Source organism: Protopterus annectens, chromosome 13.part0 (assembly GCF_019279795.1).
Source record: "Protopterus annectens isolate FY-2018-M chromosome 13.part0, PAN1.0, whole genome shotgun sequence".
In the NCBI taxonomy this organism is placed as follows: Eukaryota; Metazoa; Chordata; order Ceratodontiformes; family Protopteridae; genus Protopterus; species Protopterus annectens.
Window position 1 is genome coordinate 887,911,331 of NC_056747.1, and position 25,579 is coordinate 887,936,909.

Sequence of the window (25,579 nt, forward strand, 5' to 3'; positions counted from 1 at the left end):
TATATTATATAAAACACAAAAAAAATAGACCCACACACACACACACACACACATATATATATATATATAAATAGACCCACACACACACATATATATATATATATATAAATAGACCCACACACACACACACACATATATATATATATATATATATATAGACACACACACATCTTGTGCCAATAGCTACACAAACATGTTTTTAGCACACTGGGAGAATAATTCTTTTTAAGAGTGATATGTACATACAACATGTCATATTTTACCATCGTTTTGTGGATGATTTGTTCCTGTTATGGACAGGAACCCAGGCACAGTTATTCATTTTTAAAGATTTGATAAATACTAAAAATTACTATGGTTTTCTCTACTCAAAAAGTGGAATATCTTGATTTATATATTGAGAGGCTGCAGAATGGTTTTATAAATACAGGGGTATATAGAAAACCTTGCTATAGGAATTCATTGTTATCTAGACAAAGTATGCACCCAAATTATGTTTTTAGGAATTTGATAAAAGGACAAGGGATAAGAGGCTCAAGGCTGAATCTCACAGATGAAGGTTTTAAGAATGAAATGGTTAACCTAGAAAAAATGCTAGTTAAGATGGGTTACCACATTAATGAAATTAAAAGAAATCTATGTAATATCACTAGTCTTAGGGAAAGTAAGGCACAACCATATTATGGACGTCAACAAGGAAGTACTTTAGATCCTGCTAATACTCCAATAAACGAACAATTAAAAATTCCTTTATTTTATACGTGTGACAAAGAGTTAATGGATCTTTTTATGAAGAATTGGACCATTTTAACAGTAGATTCTAATATAGGTAGTCTGGTACAAAACCTGTTTTTTTATATAAAAATAAGAAATTAGAAAGACTTTTTTTGCTATGGTAAAAATGAAGAGAAATGTAAAGACGGAATATAGTACTTAACCCTGTGGAAAATGTAATTTTTGTTCATATATTAATACTAAAAACAAGTTCATACATCCAGAAACAGGACAGTTGATTATTTTTACGTCAATAGCAACATGTTTGACATCTAATGTGGTCTACATAGCGGACTGTGAATTTTGCCACTCATTCTATGTTGGCAAAACTAATAGAGTTTTTAAAGATCGTATAAGAGAACATCTATATAATATTCATACTAAGTGTGAACATAATGCTTTATCTAAACATGTCATGCAAACAGGGGATACACATAAATTCTACTTCAGAGTTAAATAAGTTATTGTTCCTAGTATTAGGGAAGGTGACATTAGGAATTTCACTGAAAATAGAGAGGCACGATGGATAATAACTTTGAGAGCAGATAAAGGAAAATGACTCAATGAGAGAGCCTCTATAAAACCCCTTTTAAAGAATAGGAGAATGAAAAAATGAAGTCAGAAACTTTTTTTCAGTTTCTGACTTTATAATTTTATTACAATGTTAATTTTAAGTGATACGTATATGTATTATGATTATATTATATACTGCTATATAAATACTTATATACATTTATTTTTATATGTTTGCACCTTTATGAAAGTAATTTAATTAGACACATGATTTGCTAGAATTGTTATGATTGGTAGGAAATATTTGAATGTAAGTATATAAGAAATGGGAAGGCATGTGTTCTTAAAGGTCTGAAGTAGCTATTTAGTGAAAGCGCTTACCATTTTATGTGTTCATAATAAAAGATTTGGGAACTTTGGATTTTATACAGACTGGATTTGCTGTTATTTGGCTACATGTCAGTTATCAGGAGATATATGTTGCATTAACTTTTTAGACAAGTGCCTAGTTGCCTCATTGTAATTTTAAGTACTGATTTTGTTATTTTGTTGATTTACATCAACGAGGCATTTAAACCGTGGAGTTCAGTTTATTTTGTGGTTTTTATACACACACACATACATACATACATATACACACACACACACACACACACACACACATATATATATATATATATATATATTCTCTATAAAAAACGCAAAACTGAAGAAGGCCACTATATAAAATCAAAACTTCACTACAATAAAACAAAGTAAAAGCAAATAAATCAGACAAGGTTCAAAACAGATACTTATAAGCTGTCGTTCTTTACATTTTCAAGAACTTCATCAGAATATATAGAAGATAATGAAATGTGTATAATACATAAGCTGAAAAGAAACGTGATTATACAGTAACCAACGGAACAATACCTATGTACATATTTATATTTACCAATAAAAGGATCTTGATATATTTAAACTAAGCCAATAACTATGCACAATCTAGAATAAATTAACTACTAGAACTAGGCTGACAAGAGGGAGATGTTATTAATTAAACCATCTCAGAGCACATTTGACATTAGTGGTTTCATTCAAACCTGGTGCTACTTCAGCATTAACAGTAATTGCCACTTAAATTCTACTGAAGAAATAAGTCTGTATTTCCAAAAAAGGAATCTACTTGCTCTAACACTAGAAATTGAAATTATATGATACAATAATCTGTCCTCCTTCCAAAAAGTTGCCTTAATCTCAAACTCGAAATTAATAAATTAGAAACAATTGTTAACCGTTCAACTAGGTGATGTGATCTGTCTATTCAATACACTTTCCTCAATATTCTAAATGTACATGCCCCTGTAAGAACCAAAAGAATCAAATCAAATAAAGTACTGACTCTCAAGTAAAAACAACTTCTGAGACAGAGGGACAAAGTATGCGAAAACTAGAGAAATAATAAGGGTGTCACCTAAAAAAATAATACCATAGAAACAGCACCAAGCAAAACATTAACGTTTGACAAGAAATCAGATTACTCCAGGTTCCAACCTTTAAATCAAAACAACCCAAAACTCTTCTCATCTTTAGTCTACCACCTATTAAATCCAGATCAAGTCACCCAACCTAGCCCCTCTGCTATTCCTTCATCAACTCAAATGACTTGGCCTCCCAATTCAATACATACTTCATTAACGTGGTAAGTTCTCTCCTAAATCTCTAAACCTCCACCACCCCAATAACCTTTCTGTAAAATAATACTCCACCATAAAACTTTCTCCCTGGAACCCATCTCCACCTCTGCTATAAAAACAAACTACTACTAAAACGCTAACATTGACACCTACTACTGCTGCTCCAAATAACCTACCAGAAGAATACATTAAAATGGCAGCAGATGCTCTGGCCTACGCAGCTTCTACAAAAATTAACTGATCCATTAAAGAAAGCTATGTTTTCAAACAATGGAAAAATCCTCACATCTTACTCTTACACAAAGGTGACACTTCCACAAAATTACCAAGTACAGATAATAGCCACTCTATCTTCACTATCAAACCTCCTTGACAAATGCATCCATGCACAACTACTCACCTTTATTTTAGAAACTCTAACTCCAACACAGCATGGCTGCTGCCCTAATCACAGCACTATTAACATTCTCTCCTTAACTTCATAACCACTATAAATCAAGCAAAAAATGAGGGAAACCTAGTCTTATCTGTCTCCCTTGAACCACCAATGACTTCTGACACAGTTTCACATACGTAACTGCTACAAAAAATGTTCTTACTAGGTCTAGATACCCCTACACTCACTTGTTTTGACAGATGCTTGTCATGCAGACAACAGGTTGTTAAATGGCAAAATTATATCTCTCATTTCTTTCCCATAGCAGTAGGAGTCCTCAGAGGTCCATTCTAAGCCATCTCTTTCTTAATCAACATATTTTATGAATGACCTCTACTCAGCAAGCAAATATGTAAAAATCATCCAACATGCAGATGGCTCCACTCTAATCTGTGCTGCTAAAAAATAAACTGCAACAACTAACTCAAAATTCCCTTATCGCTACTGACACACAGCTATCAGATTCCAAACTATTTTTAAACCCCCCAAAAAATCAAGATCATATTCACCACAAAACACACTACCCAGAATCCCTTTTTATTCTAACCTTCAGAAACATACAAATCAGTCAGAATCCCTTTTTACTCTAACTTTCATATATCCTAATATGCATGTTACTGGCAAACATCTGGAGTGGCAATGGGCACTAGTTGTGCCAATTCATATGCAAACTGTGTCATGGAAGAGTGGGAACATCACCATATACATCCCAGAGGGGATACTAATATTAGGATATACAGGCGTTTTGTAGATGACCTGTTTATTGGTTGGAGAGGTAGTGAGGAAGCATTAAATTATTTTTTTTCTACAACTGAACATGAGTAGTAACTTTCTACACTTTACGATCAATAAATCTAAAACACATATGGATTTCTTGGATGTAACAGTGGTACAGACTGATGCAGGAGTGATGACCAGAAGGCATAGGATAGATTGCTATCATACGTCATATTTGGAAAGATATAGTATGCATCCACCCCATGTCTTTCCCAATATTATAAAGGGACAAGCTTTAAGACTATCACGCCTTACCAACAGTGGTGATGATTTTTTCACAAGTTTATTGACTTTGAAAAATGAGTTTGCAGGGAGAGGTTACACAGAAAGGGAAATTACTGTAGTATATAAACAGGTAATAAAGGAAAGAAATATGAGCGGTAGACCGTATTTTTCTAGTCAATTTGGAATTGAGGATAGAAGGAAAATAAAGGATACCAGGATACCCAGAGTTATTTATTATACACAGGATATAAGTAAAGTAAGGGGCATCATAAAAAGGAATTGGTACATCTTACTGGTCGATGAGTCAACAGAAAGGCAAGTGGGATTTTGTCCCACATTTACATACAGAAATAAGAGAAATCTCAAAACAGTTATGTTATCCACAACCCACTCATACACTTACATACTTGGAAAGGGGTCCTATAGGCTGTGATAGTTGCAGTTACTGTATGTATATTTATCAGTCCAGGTTCTTTAGGCATCCTGAAACTGGATATTTGTGGGAGATTAGAACCCAGGCCAGTTGCAACACTAAGAATCTCATCTATTTAGCATCCTGTGTGAAGTGCTGTAGATTTTATGTTGGTAAAACCAAATGACAGTTGAAAGAATGCATTAGGGACCATCTCGACTGCATAAGAAGGGGGGAGGAATACAGTGCATTGGTCAAACATACCTTGTCTATGGGTAGGGAACATACCTTTCTTCTTCAAGTACTTCAAGTTCTGGCAGTTAATGACAGACTAGGGGGTATGACCAACAACACCGAATTAGCTGAACTGCAGTGGATTTTTAGACTAGGGGCTCACAGGGGATATGGGATTAATGATTCAGTGCCACTAAAACCTGTTCTAAGGAACAGGAGAATCAAGAAATAGTTATTACCAGCTCACAATATGTTTTTATGTTTTTATATTATTTTTGTTATGTTATATGTGCAGCAAAGCAATTGATTTAACAGGAGGTTGATTATTAGTGTTGAATTAATACTATTTGTACCTTTAAAAATTTTGGAGGGAAACTATTTTATTTAATTAATTATATAAATGGAGTGCTTTTGCTAGATTTTTTATTGTGTGTCTGAAGAAGTAACTTGGTTATGAAAGCGTTTACACAATAAACGCATCTTGGATTTTTTACTTATGTGCCTGTCTCCATAATTTTGGGATTTGCCGTTTGGAATTTTATATGCCCTACTAAATTATCACATTTTAACAGAAAGCTTCTGTTCTAGATTCAACTAAAAACTCTACCAGAGCAGGTCTTTCATTTAAGATTCCTTTATCCTTTTCTCTACCACAGAGTCTTACTCAGAAACCTGAAAAATGCCCTAGCCTAACTCACGTCCTTCAACACTACTCACCAAATCATCACCTTTGCTCAGTACTACTCCTAATAACTAAAGCAAAAAAAAAAAAACTGTACTGGCAACTCTTGCTATTCCTCCTATATATGTAACTTTTGTAATTCCAACCCAATTGCCATCAGGTGAAATCTTTCAAGTCTCAATTAAAACAAAACCTAATGAATACATGGATGTGTTCCTGCTCAGCTCATGTCTAGACTAAAAAATCTTATCAATCTGCACAGTGTATTCTAAGCCATGCTATTCCTCAGATACTATATTGATACATTATATTTACAACATAGTTGAAACGAAGAAGACACCAAAGCAGCACTATAAACGCTGTCCCTAAGACGAGAACGTCTTGGTAATGTGAATAGCTACACGTGCAACAAGACTCGAACAGGCAACAATAACTATTTATTAACTACTGAAAGTAGTACATAAAATAATAAAATAATCAATCAACGGTTAAGCGCTTTCATCTGACTGAGCAGACTTCATCAGAATGATCGTTCTGATGAAGTCTGCTCAGTCAGATGAAAGCGCTTAACCGTTGATTGATTATTTTATTACTTTATGTACTACTTTCAGTAGTTAATAAATAGTTATTGTTGCCTGTTCGAGTCGTGTTGCACCTGTCTAGCTATTCACATTACCAAGACGTTCTCGTCTTAGGGACAGCGTTTATAGTATTTACAACATATATCACACTATCACCCTTTCTCCCTAAGCCATTTACTTTAATTTCCCCTTTCCTTAACACTTCTTACTCTTCTTCACATACCTCCCTTTTTATTACACTCCCATACCTTTTCAGTATAGCCCAGACACTACCCTGATTTTTTCTTCCCACTTCTTCCATTACCTTTCACATCACAACCCTTCTGCATCTCCCTCTACTCACCTCAAACCATACACTGACTCCTTACCAACTCTCCTATTGGCAATACTCCTACATCATCTTGTCTAACCTTCCCCATCCTTTCTTTCTCTCACTCAGTTTATCTACTAACCATCTGTTTCAAGCATTGCTACATCCAACATATGATTCAACCACCTTCTGTGCTACCACCTCAGTCTATTTTTCTGAGGTTGCCTCTCATACTTGACTTACTATACTGTTCCTCCTGTACTCAGCTGTATAATTATGTCCACCAACACTTAAATACCTTTTCCTCAAACCTCACTTTTTAAAAACATGCTCTAGTAAATAAATTAATTTCTGTTTCCCTTTCTTCCACTTCATTTGTTCTGAACCACTGCTGTACTCTTGTATTAGAATTTTTGACCCATAAAAAAATTATTGATGTCTTTTTAAAAAAAATGCGTTTATGTTTTATTATGTGTTCTGTTTGCATTCATTCTGTTAAAATTTCTTACAAGTAAATGCAATTTTTCTTTCCTGCTTTTTGAACATTATTCTTAAGAGCTTTTCTCCCTGGGCTGCTGCTGAAAATGGCCACTTATGTCCAGATGGACAATCCCAGTAAACAAATCGTAATAAATAAAATAAACAAAAATATTACCAAGATCCAAAGAGGTCTCAGTCATACCTATATTCCTTTCTTACCAGGTCAGCCATTGAATATAATACTCATAACACTCTGGTTGGTATCTCACCAAACACATATCTCAGACTGAAAAACCTCAGCATTTTCTAAACAACAGGATCAAAGGGCTAGGCTCCCTTAGCTATCTAGACAAATTAAAGAGTCAATCACTATTTTTTTCCACCCCATATAGACTCCTATGTGGAGATCTCTGTGTTGCTTTTCAGATTATGATAGATCCTGTTTTACTTGATCTTCCTCACCTCAGAAACGAAGGTACCATTAGAAACACTTGTTCCAAAACTCTCAACCTAAATTATAACACAAACATGACTTCTTGAAGGGACTGGTTAATTACCCAAAATAATTACCTATCTGTGGGACAAATGTTTTTTGCAGGTTAAATGATGTAACAACTTAGCCTCTTCCAAGTCAAGTTTTAATAATATGGTTAGATTCACTTAAACTTATGAGCTTTATCAACAAGGACAGTAAACCAACTACCAGTACTTCCAAGGGTGCATGGCTAAGATATATACAGAGGATAGTGACCAGAGAAACCTGATCATAAATCTTTGTAATACATGGAGCTTTAGTTGCTCTGATGTACTACTAGTTACACGGGGAAAAGGTGTTGGAGTGCAAAGTGACGTACTGTCACGGAGACACTGACCAACAGCTAAATATCAGCTGCTTTAAAAGCTGTTAAGACACTTGGCATTGCCACATTTGTATGTGACAGTGTAATATATAACAGGCTTTAAAGCTGACTTAGCTCCTTGTTGCTGCAGTTGTGGCCGTCAGTGGCCTCCACACCTCTAAAGTTCTAAGTCAAAGAAAACTGGACAAAACTAATAACAACAGGGGAACAAGGGCCCAAAATCAGGGAAAATGTTTAAAAACCGCTCTTATAAACTTAAGCTGTTAGAATATCAGGTTTTGTATTAGCATGTATTTTATGGAAAATATGAAGTCTGAAACTCAAATGTATAGCATACATTTAGTTACTTCAGTCCTCAATAATATGCCAGAAAACCACAAATTCTATGGAGGACAGACCAAAAATATGACTTAAAATCTGGACATCCTGTGAAAATCTGGAGAGTTGAGAGGTATGATGACTGCTACTATGCTCTAACATGAGACTAGAGATTAACAGCAATGAGAGGTTCTAAACAAATAACTGAAACACCTTTCGTATGTCAAAAAACTTTAAGTTGTATCTTCCTGAATTTGGAGTGTAAACATTGTGCCCCACGTACTACATCACTCTTCAAACCACCTGTTTAGTACTACTCTACGAACACAAGATAACACAGCCTGCCCTACTACTACTGTCACTTAATTAGCTTTACTGCTCAAACCTTGTGTACCAGAAGCACAAAGTAGAAAAAAAAGAGACATTCAGTTACTGAACACACAGACAAAATAAGGAGACATCCAGTTATTATACTACTGCTGGTTCACTTAAAAACTCAACATGCAAAATGAGACAAGTAAATCTGTACACAATCTCCTAAAAGAATGAATGGGGGTGGGAAACTCCAATCAAATTGTATTAGCAAAAATATTTTGTTTGTAAATATGCTTACTTATTATAAATGACACCCAAGCAAAAAACAGTGCATTTATTTAAATGTCATAAGTATTTTACCACTGACTCTCCACACACAACTAAACTTTCAGTGAACTACATTGATTATCTTAGCCAAGGATTACATTAACAGGCTCCAGACCAAGTTGGCGTTATTACCAAGGCAGTTAATTATTCACAAGACAATTAGAATATACTGCAAAAGTCATTACAGCATACACCCATGATGATTAATAGAATGCACCACACCCAAAGCACTGACATTTGTGTGACTTTTAGCATTTTTCTCAAGCATAAGCATGTTAAATAGAAACCAACAAAATCTAACAATCATAACAGATGATTAATAATAACAAAGCAGGATTATCTACAGGACAGTTATATTTTACTTTTCATATAATCTAACAAAGTTCTGACAGTGGCTTTTATTAAACACTGTTCAAATTCTGAACAAAAAAATTACCTTGTTCAAAAGTGGCTGTAGTTTTGTCAATGCTATGACAGTGGCTTCTATCAAGACTTGGCTATTGTAGTTATCAGGCCCTTTCAAACAGCTCTCCAGACCCTAATAATAAAAATTAAGACACAGAAGAGAAAGAAATAACTAACATGCAATATTTCTAAACAGCCAAATTATAATTTGAATCATCATAGTTAACATATCCTGGGAAATTTGTAGCGAGAGAGAAAAATGATTACAAAACTCTCAAAAAAATGGAAACTTTGTGACATTAAAATGCAATAAACTACATCTAGCACAGTATAAAATAGTTTAAAGAACTAAACACCTTCAATATACTCCCCTAAATATTAATGAAACTACACACAAATTAATAAACTACTGACATGCACTGTTAGACTCACTCATTGTGTAAATTTCTTATAATGTAATGTGTCAACAGCAGCAATTATTCAACTTCTAGTTGGATCTTCCACATTTCAGTTCCCAGGGTTTCCCCTCATAAATCTGAGTTTCTCAAAAAGATAAAATCCTGATTATGACCAAGATGCACCCTGTGTAATGGAGGAGCTACAAGGTGAGAGAAAGAATGCAATTTAATGACTGCTCTCCTTTCTTGGGAGCCGAGGTTGATGGTTCACATGACCACTGTACACTTCCCATTGTAGAATGGGCAACCCATGATCCCATGGGAACATTTCCTCCAAGGAGGAAGAGCTTTCTGAAGTGGTACCTCACTTACAGAAGTTAATGACATATTCTTGCCAACCAGTGCACACTAAAACCTGTAGAGTGCTACAGAGTATGTGCAGTGAGGAGTGTAAGGCTTAAGTATACATCCCAGTTCCTGAAAATTGATGAAGTCATCAATTGCCCCCTTGCTCCTTAGAAGAACAAGTGGGCTGCATCACTCTCACATTTTAATTAAGGAGCAGGTCAACTGGGGCTGTGGAGGTGGAATGCTTAATACTGCCCATGTGACTTGTACAATCTCAAAAGAAAAAAAAAAGCCTTTTACTATATCTGACACTATCTACTCCATCACTTTTCCTATGATGGGATGCTTCTTTATGTAACCCAAAGTATATCCTTCCCACTCTCATGTCATACTTCCTTATTCTTCAAGAGTTGTTTCCAAATACCAAAGAAGGTTGCTCGTCTGTATATCTCAAATGTACAGCTGTATTAAGGGAATTTGTTACTCTGGACAACTCACAGATAGTACAGTTGTGTACACTTACCATAAATGTAGATGTTTAGTGTATTCACTGTTGCAGTCATCACACTTGGGTTATCTGCCTGCAGGTAGCCCTCAGTTGGCCAGAATACCAGAGACTTAATATTTCTGACTGACGTCAGGTCATCAGGGGTATAAAAACAGGCAGCCGATGCCATTACATCAGTTTTTCTAACTCCAAATGTCAGGAGCCCCCCAAATAGGGAGCTTAAGTTATGGTGGGGAAAACACCACCCATAAAAAGTAAATACAACAGCAATACCCCCAAAGGGGGTGAGTAGTAGACAAACAGAAGAGAGAGAGAGAGAGAGAGAGACAAAGGGACAAGGGGGCTGGAGGGAGGGAAACCAGGACTGCAACAGTGAATTTTTTATTTATTTTATTTTACATTTGTTAACCGGGGGGGGGGGGGGGGGGGTGTCTGACTGAGCCGAAAAGGCCCATTTTCAGCAGAGGCCCGGGGAGAAAAGCTCAACAAAGAAAAATTACTCGAACATCTACATTTATGGTAAGTGTACACAACTGTACTATGACCAAATAACATATAAAGAGGATACACCAAGACAATCGAAGCCAACCAAAAATAAACTCCAAATATATTCCACAGGCAAATTTATTAGGTAATATAAAAACAGTGAGCGCTTTCACGTCTCCAGGACGCTTCATCAGACTTAATCAATCAACAGCATAAAACACTCTTAAATAGTACTAAAAAAACTCCTACTGGAGAGCAACAACAAGGCTTGATAACAAAACATCAATTCATTGGTAGCCCAGTAAGTATATATAATACTTCTTTCCTTGTGAATATTGTGTAGATTATTATATAAAGAACATTGCAAAAACAAAAATATCAACTTATGTAAATATATAGACATACAATAAAAACATGTAAATATTTAAAATTATTTAAATTATATCACAACACATTAAAATGTATGTTTAAAAGTATATATATAAAATATATATATAATAAATAAAATGACACATAAAACATACATCTTATACTAACGTGTAAAGGGTCTGTCTGCTAAGAATGGTCTCAAAGAGATTTTTTCATTGAGACCATGACCTCTATCTGCTGCTAGCTTAATTATCCATTTTATCTCCTTCTTCTCTATATTATTTTGCATACAACCAAGTCTCACTGTATCATGAAAGTGTTCCAATACTAAAAAACTAAAAGTGTGAGTGCTGTCTCTTTGTAGCACATGATTAGCCAAAGCATGAGTTTCATTCTCTTTATTAATAGCATATATATGTTCCCTAATGCGTTCCCTTTAAGTTCTAGTAGTCATACCTACATAGAAACATTGACATTTGTTACATTGACCTAAGTAAACCACACTCCTAGTTTTACAGTCTGCATACCTATTAAATTCATATCTTTTACCTGTGTCTGGATGTATAAATTCATTGGAGTTCTTAATGTAACTACATTGATTACAAGTACGACATGCATGCGTGTCTTTCCTTTGTGAAGCTATACCATCATGTCTATTGTTCCCATAACATAATAGTCTCTTCAAAGACTTAGTGTTCCTATAGCTAAATGCAGGTCTATCTCCTACTATTCTCATAATATTCTCATCAAGTTGTAGAATATTCCAATGTCTTTTAATAATATTAACTACAGAAAAGTTATTATTAGTATATGGTAATGCTATTCTTCTCTTATTACTGTTGGCAAAGTTAAAATGAAGATGTGGTTCTACATATAAATGGTCTATCCTTACCATCACGTTCTATATTATGTAAACCATTTAATTCTTTCTTGTGATATCCCCTATCTATAAATTCCTCTTCTATATTGTTTATAGCTTCTGCAAATAATGAATCACTACTAGTGATTTTTAATAATATTCTTATATATATGTGAAGGGTGCATGCTATCTCTATGGAGTATATTATTTTTTCTACATGACTTGCGAAACACCTCAGTGGTGAGTCCCCCATTTTCTTTACTAAGTAACGCATCTAAAAACTCGATTTTTGTTTGAGACGTAGTACTAGTTAATTCTAAGAACGTGGTAGTGCCATTAGCATATGCAATAAATTCCTGTAAGGTGACGAAATCTCCTCTCCAAATCAAAAAAACCTCATCCACAAATCTCCTGTAACATCTAATGTATTTAGAGTAGATTTCATGTTCTAATATGTAAGTGAACATGAAATCTACTCTAAATACATTAGATGTACTAATAGCATTACCATATACTAATAATAACTTTTCTGTAGTTAATATTATTAAAAGACATTGGAATATTCTACAACTTGATGAGAATATTATGAGAATAGTAGGAGATAGACCTGCATTTAGCTATAGGAACACTAAGTCCTTGAAGAGACTATTATGTTATGGGAACAATAGACATCATGGTATAGCTTCACAAAGGAAAGGCACGCATGCATGTCATACTTGTAATCAATGTAGTTACATTAAGAACTCCAATGAATTTATACATCCAGACACAGGTAAAAGATATGAATTTAATAGGTATGCAGACTGTAAAACTAGGAGTGTGGTTTACTTAGGTCAATGTAACAAATGTCAATGTTTCTATGTAGGTATGAGTACTAGAACTTTAAGGGAACGCATTAGGGAACATATATATGCTATTAATAAAGAGAATGAAACTAATAATTTGGCTAATCATGTGCTACAAAGAGACAGCACTCACACTTTTAGTTTTTTAGTATTGGAACACTTTCATGATACAGTGAGACTTGGTTGTATGTGAAATAATATAGAGAAGAAGGAGATAAAATGGATAATTAAGCTAGCAGCAGATAGAGGTCATGGTCTCAATGAAAAAATCTCTTTGAGACCATTCTTAGCAGACAGACCCTTTACACGTTAGTATAAGATGTATGTTTTATCTCATTTTATTATATATATATTTTATATATATACTTTTAAACATACATTTTAATGTGTTGTGATATAATTTAAATAATTTTAAATATTTACATGTTTTTATTATGTGTCTATATATTTACATAAGTTGATATTTTTGTTTTTGCAATGTTCTTTATATAATAATCTACACAATATTCACAAGGAAAGAAGTATTATATATACTTATTGGGCTTCCAATAAACTGATGTTTTGTTATCAAGTCTTGTTGTGGCTCTCCAATAGGAGTTTTTTTTAGTACTATTTAAGAGTGTTTTATGCTGTTGATTGATTAAGTCTGATGAAGCATCCTGGAGACGTGAAAGCGCTCACTGTTTTTATATTACCTAATAAATTTGCCTGTGGAATATATTTGGAGTTTATTTTTGGTTGGCTTCGATTGTCTTGGTGTATCCTCTTTATATGTTATTTGGTCACTTGCATTTTTGAGAGGGTACTTTATCCTGTGTTCGTGTTTTTTGCATTTCTTTATCCTTTGGATTTACTATACACAACTGTACTATGTTCTTCGTGTTTCACTGTTGCAGTCATCACATTTGGGTAGATTCCCAAAGCTGAAGAAGGGAGGAGGCAGTCAAGAAGAGTTGGGGCTGGACAGTATGCCTTGCAGGACTGCTGTTGCAAAACCTGCCCTGAATCTGGAAAAGATAGGCAGGTGGTAATGTTTGGTGAAGGTGTGTACAGAACTCCAAGTAGCAGCTTCCAGAATGTCCCTGGCAGGGACTCCCCTGAGGAATGCTGTAGAGGTGGAAGTTGCCCTAGTGAAGTGTGCTCTGACACCTTGAGGGGTTGGTTTCCCATAGTGCTTGTGGCAGAAATGGATGCAGTGTGCTATCCATTTGGAAATTGTTTGCTTTGAAATGGCCTTGCCCTCTGCCCCTGGTGCAAAGCTGACTAGTAACTGGTCAGATTTCCTGAAGGTCTTTGCCCTATCAAGGTAGAATCTGAGCTGTCTGTGCACATCCAAGGAGTGCAGGATCCTTTCCCTATATTTTGAGGATTAGGGAAGAAGGTTGGCAAATGGATAGATAGGTTGAGAGCCACACTGGACACCACTTTAGGCATAAAGGAAGAGTTATTCCTGAGGGAAACCCTGTCAGCATGGAAAATAATGAAGGGTTCTACAGCCATAAGTGCTTGTAACTCAGACACTCTTCTAGCTGAAGTGATGGGCAGAAACAAGGCTGTTTTCCAAGAGAGGAATTATAACTCTGCTGACACTGCAGGCTCAAAGAGGGGTAGCGTGAGTTTTTCCAGTACAGAGTTAAGGTCCCAAGCAGGGGCGGGTGCTCTCCTAGGTGGCCTTAAGTTGTTTGCCTCTTTCAGTAATTGTTTGATAAGAGGATGAGAGAAGAGAGGTGGCTCAGTGTTGTAATGAGCCGAAATGGCAGAGGCATGTATATTAATGGAGGAGAAGGATAGGCCTGTGTGTGGCAGATCTACTAAGTAATCTAGGATTAGAGGCAGGGAGGGCAGAGTTGTGTCCTCTCCTTCAGCTTGAATCCAGGAGCAGTACCTTTTACACTTGTTAGCATAGGATATCCTTGTACTAGGTCTTCTGGCTTCAAGAATGATGTCCAGCACCTGTTTGCTTAGGCTGGTTGCTGGAGGAGAGTTCAAGGAATAAGCCAGGCTGCAAGATTTAGGGTTTGCAGTTGTGGAAGCAAGATCTGTCCCCCCTGCTGAGAGAGCAGGGTTGGGTTCTGGTGTAGGTGCCAGGGTGGCACCGGTGTCAGGCTGCGCAGGAGTGGGTGCCAGTGCTGGCATGGCCAATCCGGGGCAATCAGAATTCTCCTTGGTCTGTCCTGTCTTACCTTGAGCAATACTCTTGAGAGAAGGGGCAGGGGGGAAGGCATAGACTGAGAGATTTACCCACTGGAAGGATAGGGCATCCACTTTCCAGGCCCTGCTGTGAGGTGTCCTGGTGCAAAATTTGCTGAGCTGGTGACTGCAGGGGGAGCAAAGAGATCCACCTCTGGGGTCCCCCATTTCTGAATCAGAAGGTTGAAGGTGCTGGGTTCTAATTGCCACTCATGTGGGTCTAGGAGATTTCTGCTTAAGTTGTCTGTCAGTGAGTTTTGATTGCCTGGCAGGAACTGAGCTTGCAGATGGGACCTGCATGTCCAAGGCAGTGTTCCATAGGGCCATGGCTAGCCTGCAGAGTGGGTAAGACTGGGTGCCCCCCCTGCTTGTTGATGTGCCACATAACTGTGGTGTTGTCTGTTTTTATTAGCAGGTGTCCTGGTTAGAGTAGGGATCTGAAAGCTTTCAGAGCGTGCTGCACAGCTAGCATCTCTTTTTGGTTGATGTGCAGATGAATCTGACTTGGGCTCCAGTGGCCCTGAATGCACTTGTCCATGTGTGCCCCCCAGGGATAGTCTGATGTATCTGTGTTAAGGGTCTGGGCAGCATGGGGTTGAGCAAAGAGCAGTCCCTGGTTGTGGTTGCATGCTGCAAAACTCTGTCCTTAGACACGGTATTATAGGAATGACAGTTTCCAGGTCCTGAGAGTGTTGGCACCAAAGGCTTTTTAAGTACCACTGAAGTTTCCTCATATGCAGTCTGGCATATGGAATTAGTAGGATGCATGAGGCCATGAACCCTAGGGCCTGCAGGATTTTCCTTGCGGATAGCTTGGTTCTGGTGGCCATTTGAGTAAAACAGTCGGTCAGATAGGCTTGTTTTTCTCGAGTGAGGAATGCCATCTGGGATGCTGTGTCCAAGCTTGCTCCCAGGAATACAGTCTTTTGACTGGGGACTAGTTTTGATTTCTTTTCTTTGATGGTGTATCCCAGGGAGGTTAGAAGGTTTTTACAAATGTCAGGTGCTGCAACAGTATTTCCTGACTGTCTGCCTGAATCAGGCAGTCGTCTAAGTATTGGTAAATTTGAATATTTTTCTGTCTTCAGTAAGTAATGGCTGGAGCCAGACATTTTGTGAATACTCTGGGAGCAGTGGATAAGCCAAAGGGAAGTGGAGAAAACTGGTAATGCATAGATCCTGCCCTGAAGCGTAGATATTTCCTGCATGACTCCCTTAGAGAGATGTGCAGATACGCTTCTTTTACGTCTAGGGTGACTAACCAGGCATCTTTGGCTATCATAGGCAGAAGCTGCTGCAGGGTGAGCATTTTTAATTTTGGTACCACCAGGAAGGTGTTGAGAATTGAAAGATCTAGGATTGGGCGCCAAGTGCCATCTTTTATGGGTACCAGGAGAAGTCTGGAATAAAATCCTTGACCTATCTGTTCAGCAGGAACAAGTTGAATTGGTCTTATAGAGAGCAGGGATTGAACTTGGTTTTGTGCCTCTGCCCACTGGTTTGGAGGAAGGTCTGGGAACCCTTTTGAGGTTGGCAGAGAGTGGAAGTAAAATTTGTACCCCTGGGTTACAATGTTGAGGACCCATCGGTCTTTGGTGATGGAAAGCCAGTTTTTTGCATGAAGGGCAAGTTTTCCTCCTAAAGGCACAAGCAGTTGGGCAGAGGTGGGAAGCGGAGTTGAGAAGTCATTGGGAATTCTTTCCGTAAGGGGGTGGTTTAGCACTCCCTGCTTTAGAGGAGGAGGAGGCACTCCATTGCTTAATCTCTGCATACCCTGAGACTGTAGTCTGGGGGCGTCTGTTTCCCCTGGGTCTAGGTTGAGATGTCCCAGAGGGAGCTGGAAAGGACCAATGTTTTGAGGGGCAAAGCCTACTGAATCTAGGAGGCTGTACTTGCAAGAATTCTTTGACTGACTGCACAGATTTAGCTTTTTCTTCCATCTTTTTAAGAACCTCTTTTACTTTGCTGCCAAACAGATCGTCCTTCTTCAAAGGAGCGTCAAATAACTTTGATTTGACATGGTCTGGCAAGGTCTGCTCCTTAAGCCAAGCATGCCTTCTCAGTACAGAACCCATGACTGCTGCCCTGCAAGATGCTTCTAGGGCGTCAAAGCCACACTGCAGTGTATGCTTACTGACGTGGCTTGCAGAATGCATAAGCTCATGCAATTCTTTATTTTCTGCACAGTCTGTAAAGGTAGCTATTTTTTTGCTTAATAAGTTCCATAATATGTTGTTGGTACTTCAGCATGTGAAACTGACAACTGAAAGCCCTAATGGCGACAGTTTCAGAGGTACATACTTTCTTACCCCATCTGTCCAAAGCGCTGGAATCCCTGTCCGAAGGGGTGGGATTCTTAGCTGTAGTTGTTTTGATACCTTTAGGTCCTTGGGAGATGACCTCTGGGTCAGCAGTAGGATTTCTGAAAAGGAATGTGTGAGAATCAGGTACTCTGTCTGTGTAGTGTAGTTTCAGACTCCCTAGGAGCAGGGTAATCAGGAGTTAAACTAGATAGATTCCAAAGACATCAACATCACAACATCACGAATTTGGAATTGCTAAAGAGCCTATGTTGTGGTAAATATAGAAAGTTCTGAGTTCTCTTTTTTTGGACTGATAGTCTTCTTGGCATGCCTAGTGGAAAATCTCTCAAAGTATGTAAGGTTTCAAAAAAAAAAAAAGAAGCAGAAGAGAAGCAGAGGATGCATCTACTCTGCATCTGAATCCTCATAGCAGCATGTCCTTTGCATGTCTTCATAATCAGAGTATTCGACCTTTAGTCTAACAAAGCTACTGGGACAGGTGTCTTTCTTTAGCAGGGGAAGGGACTTTCCCTAATCACCATAACTATAATTTCACTTTTTAAGCATTTGATATTGTGGCGAGGTGGCAAGCAGTACACTTTGGTTTATGGTTTTTAGGTGTAGCGAGTACTCTTCACATCGGTAATGCAAAGAACATCCTCAGAAGGTGGTGCCTGCTCAGCGGCTTCGGACCCATCCAAGGTAGAGACATCCGCCTGTTCTGTAGTTGAAGAAGAGTCTCGCTGCATACCGGACTTTGAACGGGTCTCGATAGAGGCCTGCGAATTCAGTGAAGCAGGCATCAGGGGCTGCGAAAGCACCTCATTGAGTACCGGCGAACTGGTGACTGGCTTAACGAAAACATCGTCGGCAGCTTTGAAGCTGTGCTGTCTGTCTCTGTCTTTATCCTTATGTTTTTTCAGAAAATCAGTGGTCCGATGGCTTACCAAAGTGATTTTGGAATACGGATATCGAGAACGAAAGTATTCAGCAATAAAAAGGGCCCGACGATGAACAGTTCAGGCATTGAACAAGGCACAAAACTGACAGCGGGGTATGTCATGGTCTGGGCCTAAACAGGTGACAGCAGGAATGGAAATCTCGGTGTGGTATTTGCTTTCCACAGGCAAGACAAATGTTAACTTTTTCTGACATCGGTTAGAGCAAGAAAAAAGGGTCCTCAATGGGGTACTTAGCTTTACAAGACTTCGGGATAACTCAATTCGGAAACAAAAACTCAGGTAGCGGCCAACCGGCACTCGTGTGAACTGCTTCTGCTTCGGGCTCCTCTGCAAGAAAGTCTGATGTAATGGCGTCGGCTGCCTGTTTTTATATCCATGACAACCTGACATCAGTCCTGGAGCGACAGCAACCGACGAAGAAATACTAAGTCTCTGGTATTCGGACCGACTAAGGGCTAGCAGCAGGCAGATAACCCAAGTGTGATGACAACAGTGAAATACGAAAAACATCTGGAACACCGGTTCCCTCCTGTCTATAAGTGACTGTAATAGTCAACACTTAATGACAGTTTATAAACTGTCAAAATTTAATGACAGTTTGAAAATTTACAACATGTCATTAAATAGTTGTTACACGTGAATGCTTGCAGACAGCTGTCTTTTTTAAGGTAACTGAACAATCTATAAATAATTTATGTGAACAGTCCCCATCAACTCTATTTCCTCCATTTTGCAATAGCACTCATGCTTTCATTGCAGGAGAATGTCTATCCATGAGCAAGCTCTATTACTTTTCTAAAATGAACCAAACATACTTAAGACTTTTTACCGCTGTATCTTACTGAAAATGAGAAAGTATACTAAGAGGGTTTTTGTCTAAATGCAATTAATACAAGACTTACAGAGAGCTCTCAACTAATATTTTCTACTATAAGTCTCACAATAAAGTACAGTCATACAAAATCTTATTATAATGATAGATGCTCTTCTCTTCGATGTTGCAGTATTCTTTACATAACAGATTCCCTGCCAAGGGCAGCTCAACATCTGGCCAGTACACCAAAGCCTTGGTAATAAATATGTTACACTTATGCAGGAGAAACAAATATTCCTAGGAACTAGGAGGAACATGTGCATCCAGAAGGAGAAAAAGAAAAAAGTTCCAGGCCATGAATAAAGGAAGAATAGGGCGGAAAAGAAGAGGGAGGGAGTGAGTACCACAACAGTGAAGAGCTGGACATCTACCATCATGATAAGATTTTATACAACTGTACTATATCCTTCTATATCACTGTTGCAGTATTCTTTACATAAGGTAGAGTATAAAAGCTAAAGAGAGAACTTGGGAGGAGGAATGCCCAGAGGAAACCTCTAGAAACCCATGCAAGATAGCTCTGGCAAAGCCTACTTTTGCTCTGGAAACAACATCCAATTGGTAATGCTTAGTAAAGGTATGGACAGAAGTACAAATAGCAGCCTCAAGGAAGGAAATGATATTCAATCCTTTAGAAAAAGCACCAGAAGAAACAGCTGCAGTAGAATGAACCTTTACAGAGGTAGAAAGTCAGTGATCATGAAAACAATAACAAAAATTGGTCTTGGAGATCCAGTAGTATTTGGTTTGCTTAGAATCAGTCAAATCTAGGGACTTGGGATGAAAGAAAACAAGTTGTTCGGATTTGCGAATGGCCTTAGTCTTATTCAAATAATGTCTGAGCTGTCTATGCAATTCCAAAGTGTGAAGAACCTTCTTACTTGCAGACAAGAAAATAAAGAGAACAAATGAATAGATTAAGAGACAATTCATTAGCCATCCTGGGCATAAAAGAAGGATTAGTACGAACAGACACTCTGTTCCTATGAAAAACCAAGAAAGGAGGAACAGCCATAACAGCCTGGAGTTCAGAGATTCTCTTAGCTGAAGTAAGACCAAAAGAAGAACCGTCTTCCAAGTACCATGTTGCAAGGATGCTGAAGTTGCGGGGTCAAATGGAGCCGGAGTCAATTTTTCAAGTAAAAACTGAGGTCCCAGGAAGGTAGAACGGACTTCCTAGGAGGCCTGATATGAAGGGCACCTTTAAGAAATTTTTAACCTCAAAGTTAAAAGGAAGACAAGGGGTTAATGGCAGACAAGCAGAAATAGCTGAAAGGTGATCTTTAACCGAGGAATATGCTTAACACAGCTTGGAGAAATTCACACAGGTAAGACAGAACCAGAGGGATCCCCACAGAAAATGGATCCTGGTTATGAGAAAAACACCATAGAGAAAATCTCTTCCATTTGGACAAATATGACTTCTTGGCAGTGGTTCTCCTGGCCTCCTGTAGAATCCTAAGCATATCATCATTAAAAAAGGTGCCTAAAAGGAATCAAAACCCTATCGCCAAAACCATCAGATGAAGAGGGGACAAGACAGGATGGATTAGAAACCCCTTGTCTTATGTGAGACGGTCCACCCTGTGAGGAAACCTGTGTTAACTGCCCCTGGCTAGGTGGAGAAGGGGGAACCAATGCTGTCTGGGCCAAAAGGGAGTCCCAGCTAGAGTTTGGGGGAGTCGTGCTTGATCTTGAACAGGATCCACAGAATCGGAGGAAGGGGAAGGAATCCATAGAGAAACACCCCCTTTCCAAGGGGAAGAAAGGACATTCACCTTCAAGCCAGAGGACTTGGTTGGGAATCGTACAAAAAAACCCCCCAAAAAAACAGAAGTGTGTTGAAAGGGGTGGAAAAAAAAACCCTACCTGTGGAATACCTCACCAATGGACAATCTCCAGAAACATATCTCTGGGAAGCATCTTGTATTTTGCTCTGAAGGCATGTGGACAGCCTGAAGAATCACTCAATACTGGACAGCTAGATCCCAGACCTGAAGAATAAATCTGCAAAAATAGGTAGGAACATGCAACCCCTTGCTTGTTGATATACCACATCACTGTGATATTGTCTTGTAAACATCTTGAGATGCCCTGGAAGAAAGAGGGAATGAAAAATCTGAACAGTTAAAAGGAGAGCACTCATCTCTTTTATGTTAATGCGATCTGGCCTCTGACAAGGAGGCCAGAGACCCTGAATCTTGAAGGAAACCAAGGAAGCTCTGCTCCCCCTTGCCAAGGCATCTGAAAAAAGTTTCTAACTGGAGGTGAAAAGCAAGTCCTGCATGGACAGAAAGCTAATGAATCCACCACTGAAGCTTGAGTTTAAGGCACGGAAGGAAAGGGACTAGAAAATCCAGTGGCTGACAGTATTGAAGACACACCGACTTTAGCAACCACTGCAGTTTTCTCACATGGAGTCTGGTTACAGGCAGCATTGGAATGGTAGGGGCCATGAATCCTAGAACCCTAAGAAAATCCCTGGCTGTGACTGAAGCCAGAGGAAGAACAGACTGAAAAGGTGATTAGATAGACAGTCTTGGGTGAAGACAGTAATGGTCTGGATCCTGCAGAGGAGAAAAAGCATGATCCTGGGAAGGAACCAGGACTGATTTCTGAAAGTTTATGGTAAACCCCAAGCTATGTAAAAGAAAAAATGTAAACTAGAGGTGCTGAAGCAAGACATCAGGGAATAAATCCTGAATGAACAGGTTGTCCAGATAAGGAAAGACTTGAACCCCACTTATCCTGCAAAAGGTAAATGACAGAAGCAACGCATTTGGTGAATATCCTTGGGACAGTAGAAAGGCCAAAGGGCATAGCAGAAAACTGAAAACACAAGGAAGAAACAGAGAAAAGTAAAAACTTACTGAAAACAAGATGAGTGGGAATATGAAGATAGGCATCATACCTTTCAACTGTACAGATTTTCATCGAATGTCCAGATTTTTGCCTCATATTTTTGGTCCATTTTTCACAAAATTGTGGTTTTCTAACAAATCACTGGCAAATTGTTGAAGACTCAAGTCAGAAAATAATGACAGCCATTTGCGTCACATACTTCATACCCTATAACTATAGCATGTAGAAGTGTGCTACACCATGGAGAAAATCCTGCAGGCTACTGTAGTCACATTTATGCTCCAGTATGTCTTTTAGGTAATGTTCCCTAGACATTGTGAAGGGGGTAGTGGTCCACACACATCAATTATAAAGGCACTGCCCATTGTGCACTATATTTCTACTGCCACTGATATGCCCTCTGGCCAGGGTGCTGCTGCCTGCCATATTGTCTGCTTTCTCATGTTCCCTTGGGGACCATAGACATTGTTTTCCTCCTGTGCATTTGGGTATTGAAGTTGTGGGCATGGCAACACATTCTTCTCTTTGCCCACAGGGAATTTGCAAACAGCCATATTTCTCTGCAGCTAACTGTCACTTCAGCCATGTGTCCCCAGTCAAATATACCACAGGGAAATGTCAGGCTGCGTAGGTGCCTGAACCCGCAAAAGGGTTCAGGCGCCTAGGCAGTGAGACATTTCCCAATGGTATATTTGACTGAGGGCACATGGCTGAAGTGACAGCTACACAGAAATATGGCTGTTTGCAAATTCCCTGTGGATAAAGAGAAGCGCACACTGCCATACTCACAGCTTTAGTAACCAAATGAATGGTGGCAGAAGAAGTAATGAGTGTTGTGCTCAGTGTACAGTACATGCTTATGTAACTATAACATGTAGAAGTGTGCTACAGCATGGAGGAAACCTTGCATGCTACTGTAGTCATATTTATTTGCCAGCATGAATTTTAGGTAATGTTCCCTAGACACTGTGAAGGGGGAGTGGTCCACAAACAGCAATTATAAAGGCACTGCCCATTGTGCACTACATTTTTACTGCCACTGATATGCCCTCTGGCCAGGCTGCTGCTGCCTGCCATATTGTCTGCTGTCTCATGTTCCCTTGGGGACCATAGACATTGTTTCCCCCTGTGCATTTGGTTACTGAAGTTGTGAGCATGGCAACACATTCTTCTCTTTGCCCACAGGAAATTTGCAAAGAGCCATATTTCTATGCAGCTGTCACTTCAGCCATGTGCCCCCAGTCAAATGTACCACAGTGAAACGTCTCGCTGCCTAGGTGCCAGAACCAAATGTAAAATCTGCTATTCTATCTACTTTCCCAGTTTATAAGAGCAATATTTAAAAATTGTCCCTATTTTGGGCCTTTGTCCCCACTTTATTTATGGCTTTCTCCGGACTTCTTCCTCAAAGAGGTTGAAAGGTATGACAGGCATCCATGAGGTCCAGGGATACTAAAAAAGCCTGGGGAAGAAGAGGGAACAGGGTTTGACAGGGACAACATCCAAAAGGAAGGGACCTTCAGAAAGGTGTTGAGCTGAGAAAGCTCCAGAACTGGTCTCCAGGTGCCTTCCTTTCTGGGAACCAGAAACATCCTGTGGCGGGGACTTCCTTTCTGGGCAGGGGCATGACTTGAATGGTTCCCTGAGCCAAAAGGCTCTGAAGCAGTTCTAAACAGAAAGGAACCTGTTCCAGATGAGGTTGAGGGATGCCCAGAAAAGTAGGAACGGTTTTCTACACAATGAAGTAACCCTGGCAGATGATGGACAGAACCTCAGAGTCTTGAGTGACAATTAATTAGGAAGGGCCAGGGAAAGATGAAGTGATAGGGAAACCCTACCGAGGGAAAGCAGAAAAAAACTGTGAGACAGAACCTGGCTTGTCTTAAAAAGGAGGCTTCTGAGAAGTAGGTTCTCAGCAGACTTATCAGGAGATAATACCTAGATCCATTCATACATTTAGGAGGATGGCAAGGCTGTCTATGCACAACAGCAGATTTGGATGGATAATTCCTCTGGAACTTAGGGACAGGAGAGACAAATATGTTTCAATTCCAGCAAGGCCTTGCCTTTACCCTGGAAGGACTTAAAAAGCTCAGCAGCAGCAGAACCAAAAAGATTCTTATTATCAAGAGGAGCATCTAACAATTTAGCCTTAATTTCATCAGGTAAGGACTGAAGATGAAGCAAAGAGCAATGTCTCAAAACAGAACCAAAGGAAGCAGCCCTAGCTGCATAACCATAACTACATTTAAGAGTGGTGAGCCACTTGAAAGATACAACCTAATACATAAAGGGCAGAGACCTTCCCTTCTGAATCAGGGAGGTCACAAATTGCATGAAAAGCCTGAGAAAGAAGGGCTAAAACATACCCGGTCATACAAGTCTGGTAATTAATGGACTGAAAAACCAAAGTGACAGCAGTACATACCTTTTTGCCTAAAAGTTCCATGGCTCTATAGCTCCTTGTCTGAAGGAAGTAGTTTAGTAGATGGCAAAAGTTTAGGAGGCTTGTCACAAAACAGAGACACTACAGAAGGATCAGCAGAAGGACATCTGTACAAGAACTTACAATCAACAGGCACCTTGTAAAATCTATCAGTTTTCTTAGGGGCTAGATGTTGAGAATTAGGAGCCACAGAGGTTTCTGAAAAGGTATCTAAGACGACAGCCAAGACAGGAGATACAGCAGTGGGCTTAGGAGACTTCATCTGGAGGAGTTCATAATACCTCCTTTGTACATCAGAAACCTAAGAACAGTCCCATTTGAAAGATTCCATCATAACAGAAATAGTGTCCCAAAAGGAAAGTTCTTCCAAGGGAGAGTCTGGATTAATGGAATCTTCCTCCTCCGTTCCATAATCCAAGGGAGAAGAGATTTGAGAGTAATATGCCAAAGACTCTTCCACAGCATTCAAATCCTGCTCCCTGAGTCTCTTAATGGGAATAGAAGACCAAGGAGGAGCAGGCACAGAAACTCCTCATTATGGCTTTAAGGCCATTAAGACATTAAACAATCCCTGAATAAAATCCTACCATTCACACTTGGGATTCCTTAGCAGCAGGGAAAATATGCTTAGATTTTTTTTTTCTTCTTTTGAGGAATGTCTGTCCTAAAAACCCTTGGAGGTTCATACCCTTGCTGACACTCAACCAATATAGTAGGAATTTCCTCCTGACCTAGGATTTGTGGTATTCCCCTCAGTCCCTCAGAAATAAACAGCCAAGGCTCCACCTCAATATCCAGACT

At 38.9% G+C, this 25,579-nt stretch overlaps 1 protein-coding gene across 1 annotated transcript in view; it reads right to left on the reverse strand.

Annotated features, from left to right (window-relative positions):
• NF1 (neurofibromin 1) overlaps positions 1–25,579 on the reverse strand; it is a 5,218,972-nt gene that overhangs the window by 744,017 nt on the left and 4,449,376 nt on the right. The window contains exon 45 of the mRNA XM_044054637.1: positions 9,360–9,461. Within this exon, the coding sequence (XP_043910572.1) occupies positions 9,360–9,461 (102 nt within the window). The remainder of the gene's footprint in view (positions 1–9,359; positions 9,462–25,579) is intronic.